The 22,347-nt window shown below is 42.0% G+C and overlaps 1 protein-coding gene across 5 annotated transcripts in view; it reads left to right on the top strand.

The window, feature by feature from the left end:
- FNDC1 (fibronectin type III domain containing 1) overlaps positions 1 to 16,197 on the top strand; it is a 113,574-nt gene extending 97,377 nt beyond the window's left edge. For all 5 annotated transcript variants that reach the window (XM_032338582.1, XM_032338580.1, XM_032338579.1 and 2 more), the window contains 6 exons: positions 869 to 977; positions 5,453 to 5,532; positions 9,114 to 9,143; positions 9,907 to 10,068; positions 12,202 to 12,324; positions 15,408 to 16,197. In XM_032338582.1, coding sequence (XP_032194473.1) covers positions 869 to 977; positions 5,453 to 5,532; positions 9,114 to 9,143; positions 9,907 to 10,068; positions 12,202 to 12,324; positions 15,408 to 15,523 — 620 coding nt within the window. In that variant the 3' untranslated portion in view covers positions 15,524 to 16,197. The remainder of the gene's footprint in view (positions 1 to 868; positions 978 to 5,452; positions 5,533 to 9,113; positions 9,144 to 9,906; positions 10,069 to 12,201; positions 12,325 to 15,407) is intronic.
- Positions 16,198 to 22,347: the final 6,150 nt, after the last annotated feature.

Raw genomic sequence — 22,347 nt, 5'->3', positions numbered from 1 at the left:
GTTTTCTCTTGTGTCAAAATGGGGATAGAGATGTCAACATACTAGGAATAGGAGAATTAATCAAAATAAAACTTGGTTGAATGTGTTTGGAATGTTTGACACATGGGAAATTCCTGATGGATGTTTTCTTCCTTTGTGTATAACATGGGAGACTGTAGAGGATGCGCTGAGCCATGACTTCACTTGGCCTTCCGAGGTCTCCTTGAAGGCTGGGCAGATATCAGGGCCCGCTGGGGTCCATTCATAGCAGAGAAGGCAGAAGGCGCTGCCTGACTTCTGTCACTAGACATCAAGGTCAAGGGCAGGCACAGATATTCAACAGCTAGCAATCAAGGGAGAGCCTTCACCAACTGGGTGAGGAGACCACTGCAGATCTGGAGTTTTTTAGTCCCACATACACATGCTAGTGCACGTTTGTGCATACACAAACACACAACATTTGCTATCAAGAGTTTTGTCATTTCGTGTAAGGACAATTGTATACATCTCTGACAAGAAATTCTCAAATATTTCCGTGGAGGTCGCTGCTTTTCTTCCACTGTCTTTTTCTCTGTGCTGTCAAGGTCAGTTGAGGTGATTAGTTCTGAGGAAATGAAGGCGGCCGGGACATGTGGGAGATAAAGAGAAGTAGGGAACGAGCAGTTGTCAAGAAGTGTGTTTAATTTTATTATCCACATCTGAATTCATCAGAAGTTTCCATTATACCGATCCAGACACAACATGGAGGTTGCTCCCATTCTTGAACTTTACCCTCAGACGGCAATGCCTCTGTGCCATGGCCTCCTCTGCATCCCCCTCCGTCAGACACGCCTCTGGGGTGATGTGGTTCCTTGATGCTCAGTGGATCCTTCTGTATCTCCATCTGCAGGTTACCTGGTTTACAGTGCATCCTATGAAGACTTCATTAGGAACAAGTGGTCCACTCAAGCTTCCTCAGTAACTCATTTGCCCATTGAGAACCTGAAGCCAAACACAAGGTATGATGTGTCAGTCATTAAAGAAAGAGAGAGAGAAAGACCTGTGTGCATGGTCACAGGTATCCTCAGGTTAGAAATGAAAAGGTTGATGAAAGGTTTTATGATTTCTTTTGTAGTCTCTGTTTACTTCAAGGAATTACCCACCATATGTCATTATATTTCTCTTAGAAGAAATTACTGCATCTATTAGAGTTGTTAGACTTTTGTGTTTATATTTTGTTACCAATTTTCCAGAGACTAAACACTACCTACTGTTGGGGAAACAAAGGTTGTTCTGTGTGCTGAAAGGGACTCAGATCCATGTGCAGGCACCCAGGTGGTGACATTAGAGAGCACAGCCTTCATATGTAGCATTAATGAGGCAGCCATTGCTGAACATATTAGTTAACTGTACTCAGACTCTGTGATGTGGAAGTTCAGACCATTTAGAAAGATGAATGTTGCACATTAATAAGGTTACACACATGCCTTCCTAGACTGGGCAGTGGCTGGCTGGCCAGAGGCCCCTCTGGGAGCCAGAGTTTGTGGCACTCAGTGTGAAATCTACAAAACTTGTTCCCAGGGTCACAAACAGAGTGAGCATGCATTTCCTCTTTCACACTATCTGGTTTTGATATTAATGATCATCAGGAAAGCTTTCCTGGTCGGTTAAAATGGGCAAAGCACCAAGCACATGAGGATCAAGCATGGTGTGCATGTAAACCAGCTCTCTGGAGAAGAAAAAGTCCCTGGTTTATGGAGCTTACTATTTTCTCTAGTGTGAGCACTCCCACCGTGGCCAATTCCAGCCTTCCAGTGGGCCTGCAGGATTCTTGAATATTTAATGGTTGCTTCTCTCAAGCCCATGCAAATGAGTCCAGCACCCCAGGGTCACATTAAGCCCCATAGTTAAGGGGCAAAGAGCTCTAAATGATGTATCTGTGGGTCTAAGATCTCTCATATCCTGTATAGTTAGAGGAATATGGAAAAAGTTGAAAAAAAAATACTCTCCTTAAACAGAAATGTGCCAAAGGGGTTAGAAACTAATTAATAGCCATGGGTACTGAGACTCTGCTGAACTAGCAGAGAACTTTCCTCAGGGTACTGGGGGTGCCGTGGGCTTCTCTGAGCTAAACTTAGTTCATAAACTATCATCGATTTGTGGATTTGGCAAATAAAAAGCAAGGAGCAAAACTGGAACCTGAGAAAGGACTTTATTTTTTCCCTAATAGTGAGAGAAAATGGATTAATTAAAGCAAGCAAAGAACACATTTAAGACAGTGGAGTCAACGCTCAATTCTCCTTATTGTGTACAGAGTGAGGGTGCTTCCCCAGCACAGCCTCAGCATCCCAAAACTGAAAGAGGTACCGGAGGGGTTTTTCTGCATAGCTTCTTGTGGTGGAATTTGAATCCCCATCTCCTGACCCCCCTACCCCTCTGGTCAATGTTCTTTCTCTAACTTTTGCTGCCAGGCTGATCTTGAGTTTAGAATGTCAGGAGATGGTTATGGAAGATAAAGGCTTATTTGTTCTTTCAACTGGTATGAAGGAGTGCCCACGATTCCTTCTATTCGTACTAGGTGTTTGCTCGGCACCAGACACAGGTTATGCACCAAGGGTGGAATGGCATTGGGGGCAGGAAGCGGGTGAGGGTAGAAGGAGGCAGTAGGGTCAGGGAGGTGGGCTCTAAAGTGCAGAGGAACTGTCCTCACGGAGCTCACAGTTTGGCAGAGACAGATTGTTTAGCAGCAGCATAATTAGAAACGTTGACTAATCAGTATCCTGAAGGAGACTTTCTTCCTGAGCTTGTGGGGGAGGGGGTGGGTAGTGGTGAGTTTTCCTGGGGAAATAGATAAGCAGTGCTGAACATGGAAAAGCCAGGTGGGGTGAGGCCAGGTTATTTTAGGTGGAAAGCATGTTGAACAGCATGGTATGTTCTGGAAGGGTAAGGAGGCCAGGGTGATGGGAGCAGGAGGAGGGGAGGCTGGAGAGGCTGGTCCCAGAGGGCCTTGGGAGTCCCTTGTGGCTTCTCTCTTACCCTCTACCCACATTCAGCGCCGTGATAGAAGGGCTGGGAACAGTAGCTGCTACTGTAGCCTTCTCTCTGGGATGCCTGCTCAATTATTCTTTCTCCTGATGGAGGGCGCTGGGCAGGGGCATAGAGAACATGTGGCTCTTGTACACAGATTTCCTCAAAACCCTTATAAACAGCTTGATGTAAGGACCCTTATTGTGTCCCCGTTTTTAGCACTATCCTCGGGGCTTCTCAGGAACCCACCACCATCGCGTCCCTGTAGGAGACACAAGAAGCCAGTCCCCTCAAGATGGGCCGGAATGTAAGACACCAGCTTTGGTTCTTTATAACTCAGTCTGGGGATTGCCTGCCTTGTTTACCCAACTCAGTCCCAGACCACTCTCTGGAATCTGCGTAATTCATCCATCCTTCAAAGCACAAGGATTCTGACTGTGGGGGCTTATTCAGGAGAAGGTGTCAAGAACTTATGTAAGAAGGCAAGGCATGGGTTTCTCTTGTTACCTGGGTGAGGCAGAGATTGTTCAGAATATGAGATGGATTTTTTTTTTCTAGAAGGAGTTTAATATGGTTTGGGAAACAGGAATCTTACTTTTCCCCCATAATTTTGTGTTTTTCGACTTCATGGATTTAAATTTGCTTTAATACATTCTGTAAGGTTCAAATGGAAATATGTCTGTGGAATTCGGCCATGCGGGCCTTGTTGGAGGAACTGTGGGGACAGAGAAAGTAGATGAGAACACTGGGGTTTCAGTGGGGAGACAGAACTGATACAGTGAAGGAATCAGACCAGTTTGGCATCCTGTACCCTCCCCACAACCGTAGAGCCATGATTCCCTCTGTGGACCTTGAGAACTGGTGTCAGGACCACTCAGGCTTAAGAAATGTTCGGCAGAAATATTTCATGTAGCCTCTGAGGAGGTGTCATTCCTTAGGGTTTGATTTCCCTTTTTAAGGAAAGAAAAAGTATCTTTAAAGTTTAACCAGTATCATTGACATATGCCAAACCCACTGCCTGTAGAATTTTGTCTTAAATAACTCCATAACCACTGAATAAAAGTATGCATAATTGGGAAAACACAGACCACTGAGTGAATTGAGATTTGGAAACTCATATGTTCTTAATTGTGCATATCTTTTTTTAAAAATGAAATTTAAAAAGGATTCTCTTCTAAATGAGATGTGAATGACTTTCTTGAAAGCCTGAAAAGAAGACTAAATTTACCAAATTAGCCTTTCTTTGCTCTCTGTTTATTCAAACCCAAAGTCAAATATTTCTGTGTAACCGTGAAGCCGGAGGCTCCCTTGGTGATCTCAGGAGCTCTGGAGGCTTGGCGTCAGGACAGTGGTGTAACGGAAGTATGCCTTTGTTCTTTGAATAAATTATCCACCTTTTGAAAATAGAGTGCATTTTAATTAGCGCTTAGAACCTGTGTGTCAAGACTGACATAGGAAGAGACTTGTCAGGAAATTTCTGCAATGGCAGAGCTTCCCCTTTCAGGGGTTTCTTACCCCCTTCTTCACCTGTAAGTAGCTCAGGACTTGGAGAGCACAGGGAATGTCGGGTGTCCCAGAGGGAAAGGAAATACAGAGATTAACCATGGATATAGGGGGTCACAGCTGCTCTGTTGGTCTCTAATATTACTTCACCATCACTTTTTGTCCTGTAGCTCATCGGAGCACAGAACAAGATGTTTGGGGACTTCCCACCCGCTCTGCCTATCAGTCTCCCTCTAGGCGAACGAGTACATTCTCTGTTCCAAGACAAGGATAAATCTGACAGCAAAACCTCTCCCAGCCTTTTCCATTTCCTCTTCTTGGACTTGCTTTTCTTTCCTGGAGGCACAGAAGCTCAGGACTCCATGACTTTTAAAGCTCCAGAGCCAACCACGGTACTTGTCATGCACCCAAAACATCATTATCACGTTCGTTCCACTGAGGAGGCCAACCTCAGGGCGGGCTGGCACCTTCCACCAACAATGAGTATCATTACTGGGTCAAACACACGCTTTTTCACAGGCAGTCCAGTGATAAGAATTAGGTTAACTTTGAATTTTGCTGTAAGCGTCTTGCTGCTCCAGCTTCTCCCTCTTGAGCTGTGGAACTCAGGTGGGTCGGAGCAGGAGCATCAATCCAGGGGCAAGCCCATGTGGGGCCACACAGTCTTGATGCCCTAAGGAGCATACGCTCTCTACATGGCTTATTTTCCCCCTGTGCTCCTTCTCCTGCCATCAGCCACATTGGTCAATGCTGTGAATTGCATTATTTTGAGTTATTGGAAAGTGAGAAAGTTCAGAAAAAATATGAATAGCAGCAATGTATGCATTTGTTATGAAATAACACACAAACCCTGCCACAGAGGTAAGTGCTCAGTAGTTTGGGATCTGTCTTATTACACAGAAGTTAAACAATCTTCTCTTTCAAAAAAACTGTTTGTTGTTTTTTTTTTTTTTAATAATTTCAGGTATTATTTTAAAGTTCAAGCCAAAAATCCACATGGCTACGGACCCATCAGCCCTTCGGTCTCATTTGTTACAGAATCAGGTAACTGTGACTTCACATTCTCATTTTTCCCCCGTTTTCCTCAAAGACAAATAATTTGGAATCGTGACCACAATAGAATAAAAACTGAAGAAGTGAAGTCCTCACTTTTCTATTTAGTGAGTCTTACTGGATATCACTTTATAAAATAAACATCGTTTTCTTTGTGCTGGACAACAAAATGAAGAGGAACTGGCTGGAAAGTGAAAAGGTCACATTCCAAAGAAAGGGGAAAAAAATCTAGTTTTCAGCCATGTGGGAAAGATAATTTTGAATCTCTCTGTAAAATGTTTAGTTGCAGAGCTAATTTTTTTTTTTTATTGCAAACAGCTGAAAAGCGTAAATGTCATGTGGGCTGAGAGTCATTTGCTTCTCCCAATTAGTCAGGTCTCCAAGATGGTTCCTTCACTAGGAGACAAAGAGGTCCTAATATGGAGGATTTAATTAGAATACTTTCCAATCTTAGAAGCAGTATTACTCAGAGGATGGCCCTGCACTGGGGGATGCTTGGTGTACAGAGCTCTCCAGCCCTCTGTAAGATGTGGTCATCTTGGGGTCATCGGAAGCAGTATACCCTGAGCTGGCCATGGTGATGATCCTAGGTGGGCAGTCTTTCCACACAGGAAGCCACACTGGGAGCTGGTTCCTCTGCCTCTAAGCCAGGCCACCTTCAGAGGTTCGGCTGAACCAGCTGTGCACTAAATCCGCTCTAGCTTCTATTCAGTTAGATTATTTCCCACATGTAGCTTGATCCCAGAATATTGATCATTGGAAGTTATTTCTAAGTGTGTATTCTTTGAAATCTACTGACTCACAATTAAGTGGAAAAAAATAAAATCTTTTGTGAGAGTAAGCTTCATATTGGAAATGTTGGCAAAGGACCTCAAGAGTGTTTTCATTTTTTTTTTTCATTTAAGAAGTGTGTTCCTCATTAGTAATTAAGAAAGAGTCAAAGAAAACCATTTTCAAGGGCTAATTTGCTAAAGTAGGGAACGTGTCTATATTCACGGCTACATTTTCTGAAAAGGAAATGGACCTTTAGTGACTATCAAAATTAACATAATAAAAGTCTATAGGAAAAAAAAATAATTCAAATCTAGGAAGCTTTCAAGAAATTGGCCCCAAATCTGAGAATAGAAATATAAATGTAATTTCTGAGACTGCAGTATAAATTGGAAAAGACAGCTCTCTGCCACTCTCCCTCCCAAGAATAGCCCCACCATGCCCCCACCCTATACTTTGTGACCCCTAAAGGATGGGTGACGGCACTCCAGGGCCCTGTATGCAGACCTCTTTTACCGTCAGCTCCCAGGAGATCCTCATGCACACCATTTGACAATTACTTGAAATTTGACAATTATTAGTTTTGGCCATCTTCACTTTATTCAGTCAGTTTGTTCAAATTTCTCCTTCACTTTGCACAACCCTGCCATAAGAGGTTAGGTTAACAACAGGAAGACTATCAAGTAATTGAATTTTGGCACTTGCCAAACATAGAAAACGCATGATGCATGCGTGAGCACAGGCTGCAGCATGGGGCCAACTTTTGATGTTGTTTTGTTGTGCTATTGTTGGTTTACATGTTCCCCTCCACCCTGGAGCATTTGAGGTTTTTTCCAGCAGCCTATTGAAACTTAAGAGCAGGAGAGCAAAATGAGCGTTTACACTTATAGCTAAGGGTAGGTCACTCTTCTGTGGGGGTGAAGGATGGTCTGTGCAAAGGGGCAGCTCACGGCAGATTTGGGGTGATGGAAATGTTCTATGTCTTGATTGTAGTAGGGCTCTGTGAATCAATGCATGTGCTCGAACTCACAGGGTATTTACCCTAAAAGAGTAATCTTACTCCGTGATAATTTTTCAAAAAAAAAAAGGAGAATGGCCCATGTTATTTTATAAAAATGAATTTTTTTTCTAAAACAGAATTGCTTAAAGACTAGTTCCATATTTTTTTTAGGATTTATTTATTTATTTTTAGAGACAGAAAGAGAGTTGGGGGAAAGGGTGAAGGGAGAGGGAGAGAGGGAGAGTCAAGCAGACTCCCCGACATGGGGCTCGATCTAACAACACTGAGATCATGACCTGAACCAAAACCAAGAGTCAGACGTTTCTCCAACGCTGCCACCCAGGCGCTGCCATATTTTCCTAAGGGGCATTACTTTAGCTAAGACATAGAGATGTTTTACATATAGCTTTATTGAGATGCAAGTGGTATACAGTAAGACGCACATATGTACCCTGTACAACTCAATGTGTTTTAAGGTATATTTGCCCCCTTCAGGCCATCGCCACAATCACACTAGTGAACATCAGCGTCACCCCAGCCTGCTGACTGCTGCTGTGCAACCCAGCTCCCCTGCCCCCTCCATGGGCCCATCTTTTCCCCTGTTAACAAGGAATAACTCATCTGCTGTCTGTCACTTTCGATTGGTTTGTGCTTTCTATAATTTTATATAAATGAAATCATACAATATGAACCCTTTGTCTGGCTTCTTCCCCTCAGCAAAACCATTGTGTTCATATTGTTGCCTTATTTATAGTTCATTCTTTTAATTACTTAGCAATATTTCATCATAACTTAACCACTTGCCATAACTTACTCATTCACTTGTTCATAGACAGTTTTTTCCATTTATTTATTTTCAGCATAACAGTATCATTATTTTTTCACCACACCCAGTGCTCCATGCAATCCGTGCCCTCTATAATACCCACCACCTGGTACCCCGACCTCCCACCCCCCCCCCCGCCACTTCAAACCCCTCAGATTGTTTTTCAGAGTCCATAGTCTCTCATGATTCACCTCCCCTTCCAATTTACCCCAACCCCCTTCTCTCTAACTCCCCATGTCCTCCATGCTTTTTGTTATGCTCCACAAATAAGTGAAACCATATGATAATTGACTCTCTCTGCTTGACTAATTTCACTCAGCATCATCTCTTCCAGTCCTGTCCATGTTGCTACAAAAGTTTGGTATTCATCCTTTCTGATGGAGGCATAATACTCCATAGTGTATATGGACCACATCTTCCTTATCCATTCGTCCGTTGAAGGGCATCTTGGTTCTTTCCACAGTTTGGCGACCATGGCCAATAGACATTTGAGCTGATTCTACTTTTCGACAATTACAAACAAAACTGCTATGAATGCTCATGTACTAGTGTTGGCACCGACATGCATTTTAATGCCTCTTGGGTAAAAACTTAGGAGTGGAATGGAGAGGTCATAGAGTAGGTGTATGTTTACCTTTTTAAGAAACCACAAAACTGTTTTCTCAAGACAGACACATCTTTTAAAAATGATGATTATTGAATTATTCTGTTGTACTCCAAACCAAAATCTGACAATACTGACCCACAACTTCCGTACAAATATCAAGATAGTTTAACTAGAAAAGGATACTTTTCAAAAGGAAATGTTTAGAAAATAAAAACTAAGGAAAACATTGGCACCACTGGAATAAATTCTATTTGTACTTATTCCAGGGAGCTCTTCAAGTTAGCTGTCTCCACCACAGTAACATTTCAACAATTGCATGGTTATCAAATAGGGTAGTGAAGTCATTACTTTCTTTTTTCATTTTACAGACAATCCTCTGCTTGTTGTGAGGCCACCAGGTAAGTTTCTCTTCTTGACAAACTTGACGTTCTAGTAACCAAGTTGGATATTGACAATGAGATTGCTATGATTACTCACAAGTAGAAATGTTAGACCGTTCTTGCATTTTTATGATTTTCTGACAACTTCTTTGGTTTCCCTGCCCCCTTTATCCTGATCTAGGGAAAAGAATGATCTGGGAATTTTTTTTATAGGACCATAGCAGCCAATCTATGTAAAAGAAACTGTTATGGGGTGACCAATATCTATAAAATAGATAACTTTATTTACATAATGTCTTTAAATATTTTAAATGGCTGAAAAGGTAGCAAAATACATTAAATATACAACAGAATTTTACTTCATATTTCAAACAAACTGTGAACGCTCTATTTCTTAAGTTCAAGACAGTTCTTGGGAGTGAAGAGAACAGTGAGAGTCTATGAGGAGGACTGCTGTAGGGGGCAGGTAGGATGGCGTATCCCAAAAGATCAAATATGCCATTATATCTTATTTTCCTTGAAGCTGAAGGGCTTTTTCTTACTTCAAGAATCCCTTGTAGAAATTCAAATACTTTAAATGTGTTCAGGTGTAAGAAGCTCCTCTGTGGTACTTCAGTGCCAAGAAAGAAGCAGAATGAGGGAAAGAGCGCCTACCGGGGCGGCGGGAAAAGCCCTGAGAAGAGCGGAAGGACTGATAAATAAGTCAACTTCTCTGCTATTTTGTGTGAGAACACACATCGTGGAATGCCGCGACTGACAGAGTGTGTCTTGTGTTGTCAAGGTGGTGAGCCCATCTGGATCCCATTTGCTTTCAAACATGACCCTAGCTACACCGACTGCCACGGCCGGCAGTACGTGAAGCGGACGTGGTATAAAAAATTTGTGGGAGTTGTTCTTTGTAATTCACTGCGGTATAAGATCTACCTCAGTGACAATCTGAAAGGTAGGTCTTTGAGAATGGTGAGGTATGGGAAAGTATGAGAAGGTGTGTTGTCAGGTACTAACTTGACATAGCAGGTGCATCAGAATGTATTTGAGCTGTGGACCCATTATATCTCACTGTGGCTTGAACACAAATCAATTTTTCAAGCTTTACTTTGGAGTTCCTTGTTTTTACTTTGACATCCAGAAACACACACGCGCTTGCGCGCGCACACACACACACTTATATATATATTTTAAATCCACTACATTTTATTTTTTTAATGTATGTATTTTTATTGTGGTAGAATATATAAACATAAAATTTACCATTTTTAACCATTTTTAAGTGCACAATTCAGTGATACTAAATACTAAATATCCATCACCACTACCCATTTCCAGAACTTTTTCACCTTCCCAAAAGGAAACTTATACTCACTAAACAGTCTCTCCATTTCCCCTCTTCCAGCACCTGGTAAGCTCCATTCTACTTTCTATCTGTATGCATCTGCCTATTCCAGCTTCCTCGTAGAACTGGAAATATGTATCTGTCCCTTTGTCTTGAAGTCTTGAAGGTTCATCTGTATGGTAACATATAAACGAATCTCATTCCTTCTAAAGACTGAATAATACCCCATTATATGGATAGACCACATTTTGTTTATTCATCCATCATTGATGGACATTTCTGGTCGTTTCTGCTTCTGCAGCATTTTGAATAATGCTTTAATGAACCTTCATGTCTGAGTTTTCGTCTGAATACCTGTTTTCAGTTCTCCTGGGCACATGCCTGGGAGTGGAATTGCTGGGTCATATGGTGACTCTGTGTTTAAGTTTGGAAGAACTGCCAAACTGTTTTTCCAAAGTGGCTGTAACATTTTACAGTCCACCAATAATATGTGAGTGTTCCAGTTTCTCCACATCATAGCCAGCACTTATTCTTTTCCATGTTCTTTTTTTCCCCATTATGATCATCCTGGTAGGTGTGAAGTGCTCTCTCATTGTATTTCTTTTAAATACATTACTTTATAAATATATTATTTTTTAAAATCCACTACATTTTAGAAATGAGGTCCAAAATTCTGTTAAAAGTGTGAAGGCCAGTTTTCTTTGCTGTGTATTCAATAATACTAGATAAGAGCATAAACTAGAAATATCAAGGAAAAACCACCCCCTTCCTGCCCTTGCCATTGCTACACCTTTATGCAGAAAAAAAATGTAGATGATTAAACATACCTCAGAATTACTTGTTCTATGCCTGAACAAAAATTACGTTATTTTTATTATGGTAGGGAATTGAAACAAAGAATACCATAAGCACCTTGAAGTATGAACATTTCAAAATGTCATTTCTACCCAGCTGGCTTTGATTCCCCTACCTACACAAATCTGGTTTTTATTTTTGAACTTGCACACTTTTAATTTTTTTAGTACTTACGTTTTTAAAACTTTTCCTTGGCTGCTATAGATTTTTCATTTCTTGCTAGTGGTGATCATTTAAAGACAATGTCAAAACAAAGTCTTCCCTACCATTTTCCTCTCTGGCAGTTTCTCAGTGCATATGCCTCTCCCAGTACCTACTGTGTGTTTCTCTCTGCTCTTTATTTTCTCTCCCACCATTGTACTTGCCTTCCCCTGCATCAGAATTCCTGGCAGAAATTACACAGCCAGCTCCAGTGTCCCAGGGTCGACAGAAAAAATGCCCTACTGTGCAGCGGTGATTCAGGACCATGGACAGCAGGTTATGCCACAGACACACACCCTATTTCTAGTTGTGTGTGAAAATAGGTTCTTCTGTTTTTTACAGATTTCATGCCTTTTGTAATTATTTCATAATACATTCCTATTGTGGTTTTATCTATTCCTTTTTTAAAACCAAGGAGTAAAAAGCCCTACCATTTATAGGCTGAAACTGCCTATAATATTAATAGTTTCCATTTATTGAGGACTTATTAAGTATTTAGTGTATGTGATCTTGCTGAATCCTTACAACACTTTGACTTTGGTGCCATTATTACTCTTTTTCCAACATGGAAAGTATGACACACCAAGTTTAAGTACCCAGTTCAAATGGTCTCCAAAGCTTGCGCAAACTCTTAGAAAAGTGTTTATGTTTTGACCAGTCACTAACCCATGATATTCCCTCATGCAGACACATTCTACAGCATTGGGGACAGTTGGGGAAGAGGTGAAGATCATTGCCAGTTTGTGGATTCACATCTTGATGGAAGAACAGGGCCTCAGTCCTATGTAGAAGCTCTCCCTACCATTCAAGGTAATTCCAACAAAGTCCTGATTATACTACCCTGTGGGTTAGGAAAGGAGGGCTAATATAAGGAGGAAATCATCATAGCTCTCCTTTTTGCTTACCACTTAAAGATGGATGTTGATGGGAGGGTTAAGGGGGTAGGAGAAGAATAAATGAAACAAGATGGGACTGGGAGGGAGACAAACCATAAGTGACTCTTAATCTCACAAAACAAACAGAGGGTTCCTGGGGGAGGGGGGTTGGGAGTTGGGGGTGGGGTTATGGACATTGGGGAGGGCATGTGAAGTGTGTAAACCTGGCTATTCACAGACCTGTACCCCCGGGGATTAAAATACATTATATGTTTATTTAAAAAAATTAAAAATTTAAATAAATAATAAAAACATACTATAAGAAAATTTTAAAAAATGATGGATGTTGACAGCATTTTGGATCATATAAATAAGGAACCAAAAAAATACTCCAACCATGTGCTGGAATTTGTGTGAACCTAGGAGGCAGGGGTACAAAGGAATATAAGACCTTGTCCATACTTCAGAAAAATCTCTTCCCTGCTCCATAACTGGGAAGAGGAAATAAATATGTGAAGGGCAACTAAGAGTGAACAACTTAAAGTACAGATAATGACAGGAGTTATATCACATAGTTGAACTATTTTTAGGTAATTGTGCAGGTTGTAATCACTAACTGAGTTCAGGGAAGGCAGGCTAGTTGAGGCTCTCAGGAAAGAAGAAGCAGAGTCTGAGCGGAGTCATAAAGACCTAGACATGTAAAGATTAGCCTTCCAGGCAGAGGACAGCATGAACACAGGTGCAGAGAAAGAAAGGTAAACAAACATGCAAACCAACCATAGCTTATCATATACTTCAGGAGGTAATGTAATAATTATTTCATTATGGTATCACAGGGTGAGAACAAAAATATTAATCTCAAAGTTTAACAACCTGCAGTATGCTACTAATTCCCTCAACTGCCAAAACAAGAAAATAAACAGAACAACTGAATGAAGTCCAACACTCTTTCCATTATGCACCCAACTCTTAGTGATCTGGCAATTTCAAAACACGAGATCAATTTTTTTAAATTGGAAAAAAAATACGATTGACTGGTAAACACAAATTGCCTATTTTCAAAGAATTAAGATAGAGTAAAATATACAGAACAGAAAAGTAAGTGTATTAGCCAGAGTTTTCCAGGGAAACAGAACCAGAGAGAGAGTTTGACAGAGAGCTGTCTTAAGGAATTGGCTCATATGATTATAGGGGCAGTCAAGTCCAAAATCTGCAGAGCAGGTCAATAGGCTGGAGGCCCAAGGAAGAGTCTAGGTTGTAGTTTGTGTCTGAAGGCAGTGTACTGACAGACTTTGTCAGGGAGTGTAATCTTTTCCTATAAGAGCCTTCAACTGATTGGATGAGGCCCACCCACATTATAGAGAATAACTTACTTTGTTCAAAATCTGATGATTTAAAAGTTAATCTCATCTAACACTATTTTTACAGAAATATCTAAAATAATATTTGACCAAATATCTGAGCACCATGGCCTAGCCCTGTTGGCACATAGAATTAACCATCACAGTTAGTATACAAAATATATAACATTTCTTCCTTTTTTCAGGATCTTGCATTGACCCAGGGTTACTAGGCATTATTTGTATTTTGCTGTGGTCATGGTTTTGATTCTGAGCAGAGGTATTGCCTAACCAGCATGCTCACTGGTAGGATGGTAGGCAACCTTTCATCTGGCAAGAGTAAACAGGGCCAAAGAGTAGTTGCCAAAAATTTTTTTGAACAGACTGGGGCCTCGCTTTTACTTTAAAGTATAATGGCTCAAAAGTGCTATTGTATTCTTTCCTTGAGAGATTTACCTGAAAGATCTAAAAACCTACCACAGACTTCAAGAGTTAAACCTGGAAGCTTGAGGTCCTAAGTCTTGGAAGTTGTTCACCCTGCAGGGAGTCTCCCTCGAGAGCAGCTACAAATGATCTTCTTTTGTGGGGAGAGAGAAATAGGGGACACTTTTCCACCTGTGTCACACACGTGTGGGACTGGATTATCCCCTCAAATCATGTCTGGTATAAACCCAAGGGGTTATTGTGACCCACATAAAAATGGTAGTATTTATTTGGAAGTAACATTTGTTATAAGAACAATTCCTCAGAGATCTTCTGTCTGAACAGAGGTTCTAAGGATGAGGATTTTTCTCTTGGTTTGTCCACTTTTGATACTACAGTTGTGACACCAATTCCAAGTGTGGGATTTTCCCCCACACCAATAGCAATTCCTGGACATCAGCTGGATGTACTACAAATCAAGTCTGTTCTGACACTGTGTTCCCAGAGGTGGCATCAGACCACACAGGTTAAGGGCTCAGTCCCATATGACTGAACACCCTTCCCCCGACCAACTTCAGGTGGCAGTCACAAGTCCAGACGGCCATCTGAGTGACCTATTGGCTACATATTGGAGGGCCCTACTGCCCCCTTCTTGGGTTTGAGTAATTTGCAAGAGTGGCTCACAGGACTCAGAGAAACATTTTACTTACTAGGCTACCTACCAGTTTATTACAAAAGTGTACAATTTGGGGGCTGCCGGATGGAAGAGATGCAAAGGCACAGTGTGGGGAGAGAACGCAGAGTGTCCTCCTTGGGAGCACCACCCTGCCAGCATCTGCATGTGTTCACCAACCCAGGACTTTCAGAACCTGGTGTGTTTGGGTTTTTCATTATCTAGGCCTGATTGAAGAAAATATTGCCCCTTCATGATTGAACTCAATCTCTAGCCCCTCTCCCCTCCACAGAGGGCAGGAGGTGGGACTTTCACCTCTAATCCCATGACTGGTCTCTCTGGTGACTAACCCATCCATAGATGCTTTCTGAAAGGATTCCCATCAGCATAAACTCAGGAGTGGTCTAATGGGGTTTGTTAGGAATATCAAGATACCTATACCACTCTCATCACTTAGGAAGTCCTAGGGTTTTAGGAGCTATGTGCCAGGAACAGGGATGAAGACCAAATATAGATTTCTTATTATCAATCACAATATCACACATGCATTTTCTTTCTGTTCCTCTCCTTTTACCCTCGTAGGCTACTTCCGCCAGTATCGCCAGGAGCCAGTCAGCTTCGGCAACATCGGTTTTGGAACCCCTTACTACTACGTGGGCTGGTATGAATGTGGGGTCTCCATTCCAGGGAAGTGGTAACTACAGGAAGATCATACTGAAAGCTCATCCTTCCGGCCCCCTTGACTAACTTGCACTAGGGACTGAGCAGGAAAAGACAGTGTTCCAAGCCCCATGGACTCCTGGTTCCAGCAAGACCACATGATGGACACTGGACATTTCAGGCATCTCCCATCTGGAACTCGATCCTACTTATTGGCCTGGACTACACACAGAATTCAATGTTGCTGTTAACTTCGCTTCTCCACGTGTTTTGATTGTAATAGCACCTGCCAGAGACAGCAGAAACACACAGCTGCAGGGAATGCCCACTGACTCACTGCAGTCTTCACACTTTATAGGCACAAAAGTCAGACACATCAGTGTCTCCAGGGAACAGCATCAATATGCTGTGCTTGCTTCATGGAATGCTGCACACTTTCTCTTTTATCACTGGACTCTTCCGAAAGTCGCCGGATCTAAGCTTCAGATCTCTCACTATGCAGTAGAACTGAGTTACTAAAAACACCTCCAAAGGAAATATATCCATACTTAAGATTTATTTCGTGGGTGTACCCATTGCTAGACCAAATGTATCAAATCATATTTGTAAATTCTCAATTTTGAAAGATATATATGTGTGTATATAGGCATATACATATCCTCACTTGTCTGCAAGAACATTGATTAAAATGGCTAAATTTGTACTTGTTTACTAGATAAATGCGTGTGGGACTTTATGGAGCAAAGGTGCTATTTATGAGCCTCTTTTAGAAGTGTCCAAAGAATCTGTACTCTGCGTAATGAGACCAGCAGAGTGATCGCTGCTGGACTCTGGGAGTGATGGGGAGCTGGCAGTGACAGCGACTGACACCGGCCACCTAGACGCAAGCCGAGTGCTTTCTACCTCAGGAGACAATCTTTTTTTTTTTTTTTTTTTCTTTTTAATTATGTTAGTCACCATACAGGACATCATTAGTTTTTGATGTAGTGTTCCATGATTCGTTGTTTGGGTGTAATACCCAGTGCTCCATGCAATACGTGCCCTCCTTAATACCCACCACCGAGCTAACCCATCCCCCCACGCCCCTCCCCTCTGAAACCCTCAGATTGTTTCCCAGGGACCGTAGTGTCTCATGGTTTGTCTCCTCCTCTGATTTCCTCCCCTTCACTTTTCCTTTCCTTCTCCTAACATTTTCCATGCTATTCCTTATGTTCCACAAGTAAGTGAAAGCACATGAAAATTGTCTTTCTCTGCTTGACTTATTTCACTCAGCATAATCTCCTCGAGTCCCATCCATGTCGGTGCAAATGGTGGACATTCATCCTTTCTGATGACTGAGTAATAGTCCATTGTATATATGGACCATATCTTCAGGTGGCAGTCTGTCCAGACCTGGGTGAAAACTACCACTTGCCTCTATGGGGGCATATCCAGTATGTTTTCAGAATTATCAAGGTTTTAGGTCCCGAATGATTTAAAAGTCCAGTTAAAAAAAATCCTTTCCTCTTCCCTGCCTGAGTATTTCCTCCTCAAAATACATGCTTATTATCCCTTTGGACGGCAACATGACAACATTTATTTAAAGACATATTATTCTTTTTTTAAAATTTATTTTTATTTTATTTTATTTATTTTTTTTAATTTATTCTTTATTTTCAGCGTAACAGTATTCATTATTTTTGCACCACACCCAGTGCTCCATGCAATCCGTGCCCTCTCTAATACCCACCACCTGGTTCCCCCAACCTCCCACCCCCCCGCCCCTTCAAACCCCTCAGATTGTTTTTCAGAGTCCATAGTCTCTCATGGTTCACCTCCCCTTCCAATTTACCCCAACTCCCTTCTCCTCTCCATCTCCCCATGTCCTCCAGGCTATTTGTTATGCTCCACAAATAAGTGAAACCATATGATAATTGACTCTCTCTGCTTGACTTATTTCACTCAGCATAATCTCTTCCAGTCCCGTCCATGTTGCTACAAAAGTTGGGTATTCATCCTTTCTGATGGAGGCATCATACTCCATAGTGTATATGGACCACATCTTCCTTACCATTCGTCTGTTGAAGGGCATCTTGGTTCTTTCCACATTATTCTAATTCTTTTTCAAACATGGTGTCCTTTCCATGTGCTCGGCTGTCCCATGGAATCAGGCAGCTCCGTGGCATGAAGGTTTTGTCTTCTTTCTTAAAGGTTTCAGCATTGGAGAAGCAGGTGGCGGGGTGGGGAGCTGGAGACGTACCCTTTTCTGGGGCCCCCAGACTACTACGGAATGATTTAATGGCAGAATTCAGTCCAGCTTCCTGGCATCCATTCCTTTCAGTGCCAGTACTGTGTTGAGGGGCAGCCTGATGTATCTGGTGGGTTCGAAGGTAAAACTTAGAAGGAAACTTAGCAGGGTCCTTTCCATGGGGCTGTGAAAGCTGACGTTCTCCTCAGATTCCACGATCCCCTTTCCACAGGAAACAACAGTAAAGAAACTGCAAGCATTCCGACAGCCTGGGAAGTACTAGCATTCCTTAGGGAGCAGATTAGATACCAAGTTCATCTATCACTCACAGTTTAGTTTGCAAAACAGGATGGGAACCTCTAAGTAGCTTTTAGGGCTCTTATCCATGAAAGAGAGATTATTTTAAAAAGGATATCTAAAAACCTTGTTTTTCACACAGATAACATTCAAACATGTTTCATAAGGCCAAGCGAAAGATACGGTCTTCAGATATAAGTGACTTTTCCTGATAAACACAGAAGTGGCTCCTTCATTTCTCCCACCCACCCCTCTGGAACTTCTGTCCAGTTTCAGCCTCCACTGGCCTGCTATCGAAGACTGGAGAAAGATGCCAAAATGAGGCCCCTGTCGGGGAGAGCACCAGCAGACTGCACATTTCCTGAAAGTGTCTCCTCGGGTATAAATAGTTCATTAGCATGTACGAGAGAAGAGCCATTTGGTCAGTTCCACAAGCCTGTCTTGGTGCTGGGGCCCCTTTTGGAAGACACACGTATCCAGATCAGCCCTGAGAGGAAGCCGCCTTCACCCTTTGCGACTCACACATTGAAGGGCACATTCCCCGACTCACCCCCAAAGGGCCGGGTGCTCAGGCCACATCTTAAAGGACATGGGTCGTTCAGGAGTTTATGCTTATCTCACAGAAAGTCAAAGAAACTCCCTGGAGTTCATTCACAGGATGATTTTTGAGCCCTGCTTACCTCCTCAGACTGTAATTCATTCTGGAAATCTGAACTTCTATTAAAAATAAATGTTGGGAAAAAAAATAAATGTTGGCAGTTTTGGGACAGAAATTACTACAAACCCCAGGTGTCAGAGTAGCCAAAGCAAAAACAAAACAAAACTTCGAAAAATCCCCACCGAATCTAAGCATAGGTAAGTGGTATTGTTACTGATTTTTGTCCAAACTAGATTACATAACAGTCTAAATGAGTGCAGAGGGGCACCATCGAGTTTCTGGTTCTGTGTCAGGTCTGGAGGTCATGTTCTAGGAATGCCATGGGTCTCAAAACCACTGTGTATCAAGTTAGTAGGAAATTAATGTACTGATTTCCTAAAGAAGGCTTCCTCTAGTTCAAAGGCTTTGAGAAAGAAGAGCTTGCCAACCCTGGAGGTCAGAAGTAGGCACAAGTGGGTATTAAAGGAAAAGAATATTTGGCTCCATGTTTTTTGTTTTTGTTTTAAAGATTTTATTTATTTATTTGAGAGAGAAAACAAACAGGGTAAGGAACAGAGGGAGAAGCAGACTCCAGGAGGGTGAGGGGCAGAGGGAGAGGAAGAAGCAGACTCTCCGTTGAGCAGGGAAGCCCGATGTGGGGCTCAATCCTGGTACTCGGGGTTCATGACCTGAGCTGAAGGCAGACGCTTAACCAACTGAGCCACCCAGGCGCCCCAACATTTGGCTCATTATGATGAAATTTTAGAAGAGTGCGGTTAGCAAGTGAGCTTTGTTGGAAAGTAGGACAATGTCCATTACTGAAAGGCCTTGAATATACATGGAAATGTCTAAATTTGTCACTAGAGGCTCCCACCTGTTTTTCGATGATCTGTGAGCTCAGAACAGTGCCTACACATCAAAAGGGTTGTAAAGAGCAGACAGACAAGCAAAACAAACAAACAAACAAAAACCCCAGTAGTATATGACAGAGACTATATTCTGTAGTTTGAAAGGCCTAAAACATTATCTCACCCTATAAGAAAAATGTGTGTAGCCACGCATTTGTTTTCTTGAGGTTGAAAGAAGGTTAAAGCATAGTCCTAATTTTAAAAATATCACAAAAAATAAAAATAAAAACTAGCACATACTACTTAATACATGTCCATTCCACTTGCTCTTACTTGAGTTATATTTTTTCTGACCATCTCTCACGTGGAACGCCTAAGTCCCCAAGTGGCTGGATCCTCGGTTCCCAGATTCCTCGTTTGGCAAGTCCTTTGTGTGATGGTCTCGGGAGGCAATGTGCTCTTTGGGAGGCTTCATGCATATTTATTACCATCTGGTTAATACATAATTTCCAGCTTTTACCAGATGAGATTTGATTTATTTTCTCCCCTTTGACCTACTCAAGCCACAGGTCCTGGTCAATTCAGGGGACTGGGGAATTTGGGAATGTGATTATGAATGGGGTTATAGTGGGGTTCCTCTCTCTGCATGGAAATCAGCTCTTGGTCACTATTGGGAGGGTTCCTCTGATAGAATCAGTGAGTCCGTCCATGCTGATGGAGCATCTTGCATGTTGTGGATCCCTTAAAATCCTCTCCTTGAGGTGTAACTATTTTGCAGTTGGAAATAAGAAGTGAGTTTGGAAAGTAAGAATGTCTTCTCAACCATCCATTTCCAGCCATTCTCAGATCAGGCTGAGCTCAGTAAAATTGTATGAAACCACAGAGCATACCTGTTTTGAACAGAGGTGTGATTTTAAATCTTAGTTGTAAGGTTATTAATGTACAAAATTTAAAAATCATAATGAGAGCAAATCACACAAGGGCTTATGATAAAAGGGAAGTAAAATTGATATAATGTTGGAAGCCAATAAATTTAACACAGACATACAAGTTCTTGGTCTAGATTAGGAAAGCAATATTCTCTTACGCTGAGATTATCTGATGGTCAAGAATAGAAATAACTCAAGAGCTAAGTCAAGGGTTTGCCTAAGGTGGGACCACACAGTCTCAAGACAGGAAATAATGTGTGGGAGGTTCTGTGGGGTGGCAGGGAGTGACAGGTTGGTGAGTAGCAGCTCTTGTCTCCTTTTCTCTCTGGTCTGTTCTCTCTCCTTCTCTCCATGCATGGCCCCATCTTCTTCTGTACAGATGGCTTTCTCTGGACACATGATACCTAAATGCCACCAGCCCCTAGACTTCACACAGTGCTGCCATATACAAGTGTCCAGCTGCCACCCTGTGTGCAATGACTGGTCCACCAGACCTTGTAACTCTGCTTCTCTCAACCAGCTTTCCAAGTCTCTCAGTACCCAGTTCTAACCATCCCATCCAGGCTCGGACTGGATGTCTTGGGCAAGGGTCCACACCCTGATCCAATCAGCTGTTCCTAAGTAGCTGTCAGCTGTCAGCTGTCAACTGGTGGAAACAAGGCTGCCAATGCCTGTCCCTTACGTGGGGCTCTTTGCATATGAAAAAAAATACTGACATCTTAGGACAAATACACATAGGTGAAGAGAAATCAAATAAGGAAAGTGAGTCATTGTATTAGGCAACTGGTCATTTTAAAATTTCACTTAGGATATATTGAGGATTTTTTTGTTGTTCACATGAGGCATTATGTTTCCTTCTCTTCAGTCCTAGCTACCACTGGGGTAGCATTCCTTCTTAACTTTCTTTTTTTCTTTTTTTCTTTTTTATTTTAATATATTTTTTAAAGATTTTATTTATTTATTTGAGAGAGAGAGAAAGAGTGAGAGAGAGCATGAGATGGGAGAAGGTCAGAGGGAGAAGCAGACTCCCCCTAGAGCTGGGAGCCCGATGCGGGACTTGATCCCAGTACTTCAGGATCATGACCTGAGCTGAAGGCAGTCGCTTAACCAACTGAGCCACCCAGGCACCCCCTTCCTAACTTTCTTAACTAAAAAAGTTTGAAGACAATTCCAAGTATTTATAATTAAATTATGGCTTAGATGCACTCTACCACACCTATGTTTTTAAAGAAAAAAAAACAAGTACATTCTTTTTGCTGTCTGAGATGCTCCAGAAAATTTTTAAATTTTGAACAGAAGTAAGAGAGTGATACACAGCCTTTATGAAGCTTTTTGTTACCAGGCCAATGGTGAAATGAATAACTGATGTTAATATAGTCTTTCTGAACAATAAATAATGAATTAGCCAGTGATAGAAAGTTCTTGAGGGAGGGCCTGGGTGGCTCAGTCACTTGATTTCAGCTCAGGTCATGATCTCGGGGTCATGCTCAGAAGGCAGTCTGCTTGAGATTCTCTCTTTCTCCCTCTGCTCCTCCCCCCTACCAAGAAAGAAAGAAAGAAAGAAAGAGAGAAAGAAAGAAAGAAAGAAAGAAAGAAATGAGGAAAGAAAGAAAGAAAAGAAAAGAAAGGAAAAGAAAAGAAAAGGAAAGAAAAGAAAGTTTGAAAGTTTGTGAAAGCCCTGGAAGTAACTGGCCCTGAGCCCTCATGAGGGCTAGAGGAGTTTACTCCAGGCTCTGGTGTAACGAGGAGATATACTTTGTTCAGTGCTCTGAGATACCCATCTTCTTCAGGGTAAAATCTTAGGTCCTTTCCACAGCCTCCAAGGCATCCCACAATTTGGTCACCCCACACCTGCCCCCAACATACCCACTGACCCCAATGACCCTGCCACTACTCTGACCTCCTGCCTCCCCTGCCTTGCTCC

The sequence above is a fragment of the Mustela erminea genome, chromosome 4 (genome assembly GCF_009829155.1).
Source record: "Mustela erminea isolate mMusErm1 chromosome 4, mMusErm1.Pri, whole genome shotgun sequence".
NCBI classification, from domain to species: Eukaryota; Metazoa; Chordata; class Mammalia; order Carnivora; family Mustelidae; genus Mustela; species Mustela erminea.
This window is presented reverse-complemented; position numbering and strand designations above follow the sequence as displayed.